General features: G+C 39.4%; 1 protein-coding gene across 1 annotated transcript in view; it reads right to left on the reverse strand.

Annotated features, from left to right (window-relative positions):
* LOC128949280 (inositol polyphosphate 4-phosphatase type II-like) overlaps nucleotides 1-13397 on the reverse strand; it is a gene marked incomplete at its 5' end in the record, with an annotated part of 125004 nt that overhangs the window by 44295 nt on the left and 67312 nt on the right. The window contains 3 exons of the mRNA XM_054294139.1: nucleotides 668-812; nucleotides 5487-5699; nucleotides 10402-10579. Of these exons, the coding sequence (XP_054150114.1) occupies nucleotides 668-812; nucleotides 5487-5699; nucleotides 10402-10579 (536 nt within the window). The remainder of the gene's footprint in view (nucleotides 1-667; nucleotides 813-5486; nucleotides 5700-10401; nucleotides 10580-13397) is intronic.

Below are 13397 nucleotides of genomic sequence, written 5' to 3' on the forward strand. Positions count from 1 at the left end.
TCAGACTAGAAAATCCCATTAGACTTATTAAGCAGATATAATCTATGCATCAAGAATGCAAACATGAATCATAGGAGAAGATCAGAAGAAGATCAGAAGATGAGAAGGAGAAGATCAGAAGGTGACAAGGACCCTTGTCACAAAATTTTCTTTACATCATCCCACTGAATTATTCCATTTGACCTTTTGACACAGGCTGACAGGTATATCCAGGTAAACATGAATTTTATCAAATCAGAAAATAAAACTCAGTATATCACCTCAGAAAAGCAGAAGCATTTGCAGGAGAATGACACTGATTCAGAATGTTCACCTTTCCTTACAAATTTTCTATGGGGTAAGACACAGTCCAATTTTTTTTTTCCTCAAAATACTACACGCAAGTAAAATCTAGAGTAAATTAAATTACATCAGCCTACAAAAAGAAAAGACTGTAGTTTCAAAAGGTTTACACTCTAGTACAAACAACTGCACATGGCAAGCAGTCTGAGCACACATTAAAGCTGTACTTTGATAAATAACCTCCCACAAATGTGTAAACCTTGCCATTAGCACTCTCATCAAAGATACTATGGAGTCTTCTCTAGATGACTTTTCTGTAGCTGTGCAAATTTTTCTTTACTCTTGTCAATGACTAAAAAAAAAAAAATTAGGGGAGGTTGCTTACCGCCTGTATGCAACACCTTGCAATCTTCTGCTGAAGGCTCATTTTCACCCTCTTTGATGTTGCTGATGTTGTCCTTTTCAAGCAGCCTGTCCACCATGGCAATAAGGCAGTTCAAACTCTTTGCCACGTTGGCCCAGACCCTGTCCTGAAAAGACCAGAATTATCACTGCATGTTACTGCAGAAAAAAAAACAAAAAGGGACAATAGTAAGTTATTCATGATGTTAGCATACGACTGCTCCTCTCATCCTTCAGCCTATTACCAACCTGAGCCTTTTTCATGGAGATTCTCTTGCAGCGTAAATGAACCCAAACTTTTATGGTTTTAGACACTGTGCACAAGCGCTTCAAACTTGACATAATGCAGACAAAGTTTCAGGTCTAATAGCAAGGAACTGAGCAGCTTGTCTATTTAAATGATACCTTAAGAGTACAGACACACTCAAAGCTTGACAAATGAAACCTTGTGTGGGCCAGTTTTGTCACAGTGTTTAATAACCTCTTTTTGATAATTTAACATATCCTGTATTTTATCACATCAGTTACTCTGCTGAAGAAAATGTTAATTCAAGGACTAAAATGAGAAACTTGCTGTCATGGCATATTTATTAGCTAACACAATTTCAGTTTTGTTCCTCACCTCTCACACAAACTGCAACCGTCACACTTAACTGAGTTTACAATAGGAGAATTAGGGAAGTAATAGAGAGGTACAAAAAGTTCTGTACAAGCAGAGAGGAAAAGAAATCATGTGGAGCATAAGAAAGAGCTGTTATGGATCAGAGATATAGGGAGGGTCCTTCAGGTGCTGGATGCTGCAGAAATCAAAGCTTTTGCACCTACTTTTGCAGCACTGAATAAGAAGGAAGAAACCAAGCCATACAAGTAATGAGGCTGTTCACAAGACAAGCAATCAGACTAAAACCAAACCATAACAAACCCACAGAAACCACCCTTCCCTCTCCAAGTATATGTTTCAATGCTGAGTCATTCTGAAAGTATTGCAGAGCAACCAGAGTTTGCTTGAGGGTTAAAAATGGGAATTTAACATCACTGCTTTGTTTTGTATTTTACAGAGCCAGAAGCATTATGTATTTGTCAGGTCTTCAGGCAGAAAAATGAAGTTGCAAAAATACCAAGAGAGAAGGTTAAAGAAAACTGAGAACTCAGAGAAATAGCATAGTTCCATTTAAATGGCAACCCTTGGATTTTGAGTGGAGGCAAATCTAGAGCCACTGCTAAGGCAAACATTTAAATCTAATGTCGCTTTTCAACTATATGCCTCGCTTCAGCCTGACTAGAGGGATCTTATCTTATGCCCTGCTCCCTCCTCCTGAGGACACAAAAGACTGAGGGCAGGTATAGATTCCTTCAAAAGTTTCCTCCTCTATGCACTTCAAGCAATCCTGAAAAAACATTTACAATATGTGTGAAACTACTGATTTTTACCGCCCACAAGCATAATTCTGGGGAGAAGGATTCTATGAAGAATCCTCCAGAGTATAAGGGAGCTTCAGAGCTTTCAGTCACTGAAGTTGCTGAGGAATATGCAAGTGAGGTTGCTCAGAGAAGTTGGAGCAATCTAATTTCCCTTTTCTTTTGTGTGATGGGGGAACTTAATTCCTGCACAAAAAAAGCATTAAGCTCTTAAAGAGCATCTGGAGTTATTGCACAAGCAACACAAATATGAGCCCTTGTTTCACATTGGAAAGAGCACTTTTTTCAAACCAACTATTAACCCAGCATTGAGATGATTTCTATACAATATTCCCACAAACGTTCCCTGAGGGTTTAGAAGCGAAATTCATAAACATCTGTTGACAGAAAGCTCACTCTTATTATCATGTATCTGGCTTTTTTATATACAAGCAACTGAGAGGGAGCAAGGGCCTGTTTCACAGCCCCTTTTCTCCACACAGGAGGCTCCTGGGATTGTGGGCAGATAGAAAATGTAGAGGCATCTATTTATCATTCATTGAGATGTTATTCTGTCTGCACCAAAGGCAGTCACATTTATCTAAGAAGGCTGTTGAAATTCTGCAGTTTGGCAGGAACAATTTTCAAGTAAAACTGCAGTTTCCCATCACTGAAAATCAAGTGGCTTCTATGATTCTCCATGAGAAGAAATTAATCCGTTTCTTTGTTGGAGAATTTTGCTCAGACATGGCTTGAAGGAAAAAAGGCCATGAAAATATACAGCTGATTGAAAAGTAAAAGGCAGCTGTAAACAGCAAAGTTCTCAGGCTTGTTTTTAATAACAAGTAAATACCTTGTCCTTGGGTAGTGATGGGAAAGCAGTGACAAACATGGAGGCCTTGAGAACAGTTAATAACAGGATGAGAAACACAAGTTTTGGTCTCAATAACAAACCACAGGTATTGAAAACAAGAGGAGGGGTTGCTGTGTAATCTGTAGCCAATGATGAGCTCGGGTTTTGCAATATGTATGAACTTAATTAACACGGTTATAAAAATGTGCATGTTGGATCAATAAATTGGAGTTCGATGCTGATCAATTAAGATGGGCCGTCTCCCTTCACTTCGTCACTTCTTATTGTCATCTTTTACTACTTCCAGAATATTTTCCTGTAGCCTAGCACTGACCTTTCATCTTCTTAAGCAGATGAAAAGATGGAAAGGCAGGCCTTGGCATCAGTGAAAGCTGGGCACCTCTCCTAGGACAATTAAAAATGAGCCTGTAAAATAATTCTCTTTCATTCATCCAACTGAAAAAATTGTAATTAAGTTCCATCTGATCAGAAAGTATCATTAAAAACTAAGACACCTTCCTCATTTCAGAGAGCAGGAATGGACACTCCTTTCTGTCACTGCACCTGACTGGATGTCTTCCTTCTAAACACTGCCAGCCAGTGGAGTCCCAGAGGCTGTTTCTGTTTTTAAAGGATTCTCAGCCTTTCCGAATTCACCACAGAGCTCCTCAGTCACTTCTTGTCCCTCCATACACACCACTTCAGCTGTGTGCTTTGCTTGTGCCATGTATGGCACAGCATCTGCACGTCCAAGCACTCTGAAGATGCTGTGTCGCCTTCATTTCAGTGGATATTCAGATAATTCCTTAAGGCCTTTTTGAGCTCTGCTCAGAGATTAACACCCTCGTGGGCTGCTTCAAGGGTCAGCTTAAAGAGTTGTTTAAGGATGTAGATTTCAGGCAAAACTAAAGTTCCAACTGCAAAATGTAACACTAGTACTTATAATAGTACTTATAACACTTAGTACTGATAATAGTGAGGAAAAAACCTACAACAGCAAAGGAGGATAGAGCATTGTGCATACAAAGCAACATATATTAAAGTTTTTCCCTTTATAGTTGTGTTTCACAGTGGATTAAGTGTTTTTTCAAATTTTACATGCCTTTATTCTTTCTCTTTCCATGGTGCTAATCACAATTTGATTATTAAAACTCATATCACCTCTACTGACAGAAATAACTGAAAAGTTTAACCATTCAAATCCAGAAAAAATCACAAAATTTCTCCAAAATTTATACTGTCTCAAGTTTGACAATGACTCTGACTCAGCTCAATTCAGAAAACAGTGAATGATACATTTAATTTGAATCAAGATTACTAATTCAGCAGAAAAAAATGAATGCTGTTTAAAATGACCCACTTATGCAGTTTAATAGGTGAGGACCAAGCACCTGGCGGCTTTTAGTTATGAATTACAGCAAAGCTATCTTCTCTTCAGAGATGCTGAACTGCAGTACTGAATTAAAATGCAGCTTTCACAAATGCCACTTTTTCCAGTGCAAAATTTATCTCTTTTACAAAAACTATTGTGTTATTTATATCTCTAAATGTTTCAACAGCTAAAAACAAACATTTTGGCTTTAGTTCAAGCAAAGAGCACCATTCCAGCCCCTCAGGTTGTTGAGAAAACAAGAAAAAGTGAATTAAAGGCTCTAAAACTGGAGGACAAATGAAATAATGAGTTATTTATTGTTTAAATTTCACGAATACTTAATGCGTGGGGCTGGAAATAATTGCCTTTCTTCTAGAAGAAATATATTCTTCTTCCTTTATTTTTGGTGTGGAAAAAATTACAGGTTAGGTGGAATACCATAGCTCACACAAGTTATTAATTATTTACAATAGAGATGAATATGCTGACATCCTTTACGTCTATGAGAATACAGTGATGAACTCAAAGCATGAGCCTGGACTGAATAAAAATAGCTTGAGTACGTATGAAATAAAGTAACAGACCTATTAAAGAAGACATCCACCAAAATAATTGATTTATAACATTTCAGCCATATAAATAATACATATCTTTGAAAGATATGCTAAGAATGTTAAAATCCAAACACTGTATTTAATTCTTTTACAGAACCTCAGACAGTTTCTAAGAACAGAGTCTAGGGGCAATGGGCTGAGGGTTAATTCAGTGTATTTAAAATGATTACACCCTGAGGGCTGGAGAGGGGTGTTGCAGGGGGTGGGGAAGAAAAAAACCATTTCCCTGTGAACAGCATATACTGTTCCAGTCCTTAAATCTGCCCAACTAGCAAAACCAACCCAAGTAAGAACAAAGACTATTCTTGTGTCTGGGCAAGAATACACTCAACACCTTCACTGTTCTATGCACAACTAGGCAGTCTCAGAGCAGCACACTGTACTTAGGCAAAGCCTTGCAATTTAGCTTCAAAATCTGCATATCTGCGATGCATCTGAGAAGCACAATTTTACAGTTTTGCACCCCTTTGCCCCCTGCAACGGCATGTGACAAGGACACTGAGGGCTTGAGGTGGCTTATGCTAATTTGTAGGGTTTCACTGGCCAAGGGTTTCTGTCCACTTACCCACTCCTCCTCATCATACTCAGAATGATGGGGTATGGAGTCCTGCCTTTTGATGTGAGCAGGATGGTCCTGGTGCTGTGCATCAGCCCCATCCTCTGCACTGCTCCTGGGCACAGCTGGTTTCTTGAGCACACAGCCAGGCCGGGCCGTGTACAGCGCTAGAAGGGCACTTCTCACCAGCTGGTCCTTGAACGTGTGCACAAATAACTCCGTCTAGGGAAAAAACCAAACCAATGGAAAGGTTAGAGCAAAGAATGTGGTATGGCAGCAAAGCTGTGTAACACTGAATTATCCTTAGGCAGAGCGGCTATTTGTTTCAGGCCTGCCTGGGAGGCAGAAAACAAAGTAGGCCAACAAATAATGAGGAAAATTTCAAGAGTTTTAGAGATCACATTCTACAATCCCAGTGTTCTAAGCATTAACACAGGAGCACATTATCTGTCAGAGATCACAATCTTTTCACATTTTATTTGAATTCCAAATTTCACCTCAGAGGCAAGCCTCAACAAGAACCACTTCCAAGAGTAACCAACCACAGCACAATGATTTCTGAATAAGTGTAAGATAAAACACAATTAACCAGTTCAATAATCTCTCTAAATAAAACCCACCACTCTACAATGCTGAAATAGCAGTATCTGCAAAAGCAGTATTTCCACAGATAAATTTTACTACTGGTAGGTGTCAACCCAGATATCATGGTAGGTGACACCTGATTTCAAGCTTGATTTTTTTGTATATTTTAAAGAAAGGAAACTCTGAAGTTGTCTTCTCGGGTCTTCTGAAGATGCTATTCAATCTCTGCATCATTTTTCTATGTTGACTGTTACAGCTGGCATTTTACCGTATTTTTTAAATCCTTCAACCTCCCTGCATTATTCATCTCCCTTCCACCTCAACAAGGAAAGTATGCCTTTGTGCAGACAATCTTAATTAAACAGGGATGTGGGAAGGTATGTAGATAAGAGTCAGAGGATCCAGCCTCAACCAGCAGGAAATGCCAAAAATGAGGGCTGCCCAGCCAAGCTCTCTTCAGCCCTTATGTGCTGCTTATGCAAAAACTGGAGGGAAAAGTAGCCAAAAAAACCCCAAAACAAACAAGTGCCAAGTGCCAGCACCTCCCTGGAACTCCTGAGAAGATTCCTGGAAGTCTTTTCTCCCAGTTTCTGCATTTCTTATCCTATCCCTTTCTTCATGCTACCTGTTCCTCTTTTGCACCCACTCCTACTCAACTTCTTTTTCTTGCCTTCCTGTCTCAAGACCCTCTCAAAAGTTTACAGATATTTAAGACAGAAAGGCTCTAAAAAATTAATGGTTTTCTTAAGGCTCCAGCTGCTAGGTGAGGTACTTAAATGAGAAGTTTCTGCCTTTCCCATTTTCATTATGTTTACCAAAAAAATGCTTTCTGAATTGTTTCACATGGACGGGCTGAAAATTTTACTCCAAATAAATCTCTACAGTTCTAAAAATAAGAACTGCAGGCACATCTAAGAAAAATTATTGATTTTTTAAAACCAAAATCAGACCTGACTTGGGATTCTTTAGACTTGGCAACGCTACTCATCTCCCTGGCGATATTACCAGACCCATTCCTTCTCCTCATTACCAACTTGGTGCCTGAGGGAAAGGCCATTTTTTAACAGTTTTCTCAGGACTGTCTCCTCGTTGTCCTGAATTGCTCTGCAGGACAATTGCAGTTTTCTACATTTCCAACCCAGATGGTGCATGCCTGGAGAATGACTTAGTCTCTGGGGAATAGTGCTATCACACCCCACCATTCTTTGCCTTACCATGGCACAATGAGATTTGAGGGGTTGTGTGGTAACAGCAAAGCTCCTCTTCAACACTTCTACAGTTCCATAGCAAGAGAGTTGAAACTCCATTACTTGTCTACCCTTAAAAACAGCAATATCATGGTTTTGCTGAGGTTTAATATCTACCTTCCCCACAATGTCTGTTTGAGAAAATTTCACGTTTCTGGTTCAGAATAACGCTCAAAAAAACTTTACATTTCAAAAAATTAGGAGAATTGGATAGCTTGATGTAAATAATGCCCACTAGGACTGCAAAGTTTAAGTAATATAATTGAATAGAAATATTTTATAGGGAAATTTAGTTTTTAAAAGAAAATCAGTACAGAAGTGTGACTCCATTTTTCATGCAGCAACTCAAATAATTCTGTAATTAAATTCCATTCAGAGATCCCATTGGTTTTACAGCAGTCTATGTTTTAACTTCACTTTCTAACAGCTCAGTACAGCTAAATTTGCAGAACATCACTATTTATGAAACTGCACTGAAATCACAAAACCAGTCTATACAAAGAAATAAAAACTCTGCAAATTCTTTCAGATACTCTACTAAAGAGTATTTCTGCAAACAAAGATAGGCATAGCTGGAAAATTAATTTATCAAGCCTGCTGCAAGCTGCAAATGCTGATACACTTGTCGATAGCTAAAGGCTTCCTTAATCAACTAACAAAAAGGGATGATAAAAGGTTAGTCTCAGGAAAACACTACAGGAAACTGTAAATTATATATGGAGATGCTTAACAGGAGAAAATAAGCTCCTTTTAAGAAGCAGCAGTGGAATTATTTGATTTAATTTTCCACTTTCAATCCATGCAGCCAGTCCTTCCATTTCCAACATGAACACTTTAATGTAATTCACATTATTGATAATTCAGATTTACTCACTGCTACCTAATAATTATAGAAAGAATTCTTATATATACCAAGTGATATGTTTTTTAATAAACTTGCAGAATTTAATCACCAGGCAAATAATTTTTATGGCTTCAAACAGATGTTTACTTTCTAAATATCTATCCAGTTAAAACATCAGAGCATTTATTTTTACATACAAAAAGTGCAGGAAAGATGGAATAGCAAAGCACTACATATGCCTCAGGAGCACAAGCAGATATCATGTCATTATACTCAGCAGAGCATGTGCTACTCTGTGTTAAATGCAAGCAGGAACACTCTGGTAGTCTTGGTTCTCCAGTACTGTACCAGACTATACAGACAGAATATTTCAAGACAGCAATATAAGGCTTTGAATTAACCATGAGGGATCTAATTTCAGTATTGTGTGGGTTCACTGAGTTTAGGGCTTTGAAATTGTATTTCTCTTTCCTGAAGCTGTTTCTTGGTCTCTCTTCCCCATCTCTCCTCCCCTCTTTACAAGCAGCTGTCCCAGCACACTTGCTTCCTCAGCAATCCACCCTATTTCTCTATTGTCCACCTTTTCCTAGGAGTGCATTTGGTAATAGACAGGGAAGCAGGTATTGAACCACTCCTGCTGCAGTTGTTCAGACAACTGGATTTGTCTCTTCCAAGCAAAAGGTGGAGGCTAGACAGACATCCAAGGAGTACATGGGGTGAGACTCCTTCTTCTGGGAACCTGAGCTCATGCACTAACAGCAATTTAATCCTGGTCCTGAAAAGCTGATATGAACACACTCAACTAAGCCACCAGCTATAAATGTAAAATACCTAAGGCTTTAGCAAACTGAATGAATTGTCTTTTTTGTCCCCTTTTTATAGCCAGAGTCTCTAGCGAGCCATGGTTCAAGCAGTACTTTAGTACCATGGCTCCTGCCTCTGAAATCATCCCCTCCTCCTGTCCAGAGGCCAATGGCAGAGAAAATGCACATTGCTCAGCAACCACCCCTTGGATCTTCAGAACAAACCCTTCTTTGCCTGATTGGCTTTGCCTGTGCATACAGATTTCTTTGAACTAACCTCTAACAGAGCAGCTTCACTCTTCTATGCACAGCTAAAAATGCCCTCCTGCATCCAGAGGTACACCATAATCACTACAGTCCCCCTCCTTAAATTCCTCTGTTTCATTTCCAGGCTGAATTCTGCCTTCTTCCATCACCCCTGACGCTCAGAGCGACTCCACATTCTCAGAGCGAGTGTGGATTCACACATCTGCCGCTGAGAGCGATGTTCCTCTCCCTAGTGCTCTTCTGGAATGCCTTCCCAGCAAGTGGCCAAGCTCAATATCAATATTTGAAACCCTCCTATGGCACGAGGAGCTGCTGGGGTAATGGTGCTCAACAGACCAACAGGGCTGTCACTTCCCAATAGCTGAAGATGCATGGAAATGGTTACTGATCGTGTTATTGAGCCATACTGGGATCATACTGCTGAAGGGATGGCCCGTGGAGAAATGGGAAACTCTTCACAAGCTCTCGGGTCACAGGGTTCATATTGTTATTCATATAAGGGCTCATATTTTTATAGGGTAACATATGCTGGGAAGCACTACAGGCTTCAGCTAATCTCCATTATCAGTCTGTGAGACCAGCGGCGAACATTATCTTCTCTAATTTAGAACTAAAGGAACTAAAATGAGGAAGAGGTTACAGCTACAGACAGATATAATAGGAAAAAGAGAAATAAACTTTGAGATCTCCTAGAGCAAATTTCCCAGCTTCTCCTTCCAGGCTGCATCACCATTTCTGATCATGCTGTTATTCTAAACTTTATACACCAACCTGGCTTGAACTACCTCCCATAACCAGCAGCTTGAAATATCATAGAAAGAGAATGAAAAAAAAAGACTTCTCATACTACAAAATTATTTATAATTGTTGATATTTTCATAAACTCCACTATGTAGCCACTAGAGGATGAAGAAGCTACATGAAATTAAATTAATTACACTTTTTAATAAAGCAATCTTTATAGATTTCATTAATTTTCTATACGGAAGGCCTACAGAAATGCTAAATAACATTATTTTTCTAATAACAACATTTTGATGCTTATTTTAGCTGAGTTTATTTAACATTTCCTGATGCTGTGAAAGTCAAATGATGCAGAAACCCCCCCCCCTTCCTCCCCAGCAGTTAGAGAGACTTGGTTACTCCATTTTCCATTGCAGTGAGGATTTGAATCTTACTTTTTCTGAAAGCATCTTTAAAGAGTTCTTCAAGCTGTCTGGAGAACGCTGGCTTGCAGAACTGAGCAGCAGGTCTGCATGGCTTGATATGAGAGGCTGCAGATGACTGATGTTGCTGAGAACTTCTTTTGCCTTGGCTGTGTTTTCAGGTGAATAGTAAATACACTGGTATCCAGTGCTGTGATAACAGAGAGTCACATCATGTCAAATTCATTTCTGCCATTAACAGCAATGCTTATGGTGCTAAAAATCTTACCACTACTTTTGCAAAAAAAAAAAACGCCAGATGCCTGAACTTCACAGACACCACTGATCCTGCATTTAAGGGTAAAAACAAACCTTTCCTTGAACAGTAAAAGCATAAACGGCATGAAACAGCCCACCACCACATGCTCCAAGTAATACAGTGCAAAATTCCTTTGAGTGGGTGATCTGAACATAAACCCCCATGTTTTTATGTGTTTCTTTTAAACACTGTAATTCTAGAGACAGAAAATATTTGACAAAGTCAGGTAATAATATCAAAGAGCATAAGGCTCCTTATTCTTCCAACTGAGCTCCCCAAAAGAGAATTGACTGCCTCACCGAGTCTTTCCAAGTGGGCCATTAAGGTTGAATTGATCAGTGGCCCACACTGTGTTTTGATTGGCCTCAATGATGTCCAGGAAGAGACGATAAACAGAGTTATCTCCAATAAAGAACAGGCATCTGATTTGCAAGAAGAGACCCAGCAATGGGTGCGGAAGTGAATTACTTCAAAACCACACAAATGCACACTGCAAACTTCCTACTGTCCACTGTTCAAACTACTGCAATTATTTTGCAGGACTTCTCCTATCCCTCTTTCTTCTTTTCCTCCCTACAAATTATGCAATATCCTCTTACACCACTGTTCTCAAACACCACTTCAGACAGCATGCACACACCCACTGGCTCTTGCCTGCAGCCCACAGCTCCTCACCTGAACCTCTGGTACGTAACCCTTCCTTTTATAAAGCCCTGGTTTAGTCTTTCAGAGAAACTAACCAAAATCTTCTGCAGCTTCAGATTAAAACAGGAAAAAAAGAACCCAAGCCCCTCCTGGCACATCACCAATGCCAGAGGAATGTACATGCTACTCCCAGCTGGTACTGTTTGTATCTCCCTTCTCTCCTTTTTGTCTGAAGTATTTCAGTCCCTTCAGCCATTTCACCACTTTCTTTCTTTCTTAATTTGGCATACCAAGACCAAATACTGACACTTGTTCAATCCTCTGAACTTTATGCATTCGCTTTCATTTCAGTCTTTGTCCAGATCTCTTCCCTACCCCCAGTTCCCCTTTGTGCCTTTTATTGAGTGAATTCTAGTTCCTTCTCTTTAGTTTTCTACAAATTAGAAACTAAATCTTGATCAGTGCCTTCCAATTCAGCATTTTCTATGATTCTGGCAAATAAGGATAGCTTCAAGCAGTTTTAAAATGAAGGCTCTTGCTTACATATTTTGCTGAGGTATACTCTCAATACCCAATTCTAATTTTCTATTCCCCAATATCCATTCTATTTTTCTGTCTTTCACCAATGTCTTCATTCCTAGATACAATTCTTTGTAGAAGCAATCAGGATTAATGGCATATAGCTGCCATTACTACCAGCCACATCTAAATTACGACGCATCTCCAACTTACATGAGCTACTCATGTCTACTAGACCCATGTCTAGTAGAAGTCATAATTCTGAGTATTTCAGCAAAGTGAATAATATAAACTGTCCCTCCTAATGAATTAGGAAAAACAAGCAAACCTCTGTCCCTCTGAGTAATCAAGAAACTGCCACAGTTCTGCCTTTGAGGTGGAGAGCCTGTTAGTGAGATGACTTCCAGAGTCAGATCTGGCACTACATCCACTGGAACCCTCAAGCAGCAGGCTCAGTGGATAGGGCAGGGACAAAGAGCAACAGTCTATGTTAATTGCAGTGAAGACATAGTCTTAAAAGTCTTGACACTTCTCTAATTCCCCATCAGGCTTTTCCCTCCCTTTATCAAAAAGTCCTTTTTGCAGGCTGAATCTGGCTAATGCTGTTATCAAGTTCACTCCTTTCTGGGATTTCCCTCAGTCTTTAAATCCTAGATAGTTTTCACTGATCTCCCACAGCTCTAGGCTTCACTGAATATTGCAGCAGAAAAGCTACAGACACCACTTGTAAGAAAGAGGGCAGTGACACCAAAGGTGTGGGCAGTTCTCATTGCAATTAAGTAAATCATAGCTTTTAAGTAAAGGAATTAGTGAAGAGAGAATGACTCTTCAGAATGAAGTGCACTACCAGACTGGTAATTATTTGGACAATTTAAACATTTTCAGAACCCTAGAAAGCACGACACAACTTCAAATATTTAGTTCCTCTCATAATTTGAGAGCAACTTTCTCAATCCCCCTAGAAGAATGTGTAATTATTTTTCAGAAACAACACGTTTGAAGTTTCTAACTGTTGTGTTCACACTGCTGCATGTATGACTAGCTGAGGTTTTCTGTGGCCTTAGCCTTCACAAACAGATATTCCCACTCACAAGTAAGCGACATTCCCTCCTCTGCAGCTACTTTTAAAGCTTACTGCTGCATGCAGCTCTGGTATGTAAGCACTGTTAGGCAGAAGAGAAACTTTTCACAGGTGTCCTAAGGCACAAACTGCATGAAACTTCTGCATTAGGGTAAAGGCCGCATGGGTAGGTCCAGTGCAGAATAGCAGCAGCATAATGAAAACATACCTCTCATGTGTAAATTATGACTCAGGTACCTTTTGAAAACTGTATTATAATGCTTTCTGGGAAAAGTTTGAAAGCTTTCACTAAGCATATAAAACCACACTTGACCATTTCCATATATTGGCGCCATCATTAACCATAACCACATGACTGTCAGCGGTCATTTCAGTCCTAAACTTGCTTTATGGACATTCTTCAGATCACATACCAGAAACTTTTCACTTAAAAGAAAAGCCTTTCTTGCTCTCATTTCAGGTCCT

The sequence above is a fragment of the Melozone crissalis genome, unplaced genomic scaffold, assembly GCF_028551555.1.
Source record: "Melozone crissalis strain CALT ecotype California unplaced genomic scaffold, PUWL_Pcris_2 ptg000214l_1, whole genome shotgun sequence".
Classification (NCBI taxonomy): Eukaryota; Metazoa; Chordata; class Aves; order Passeriformes; family Passerellidae; genus Melozone; species Melozone crissalis.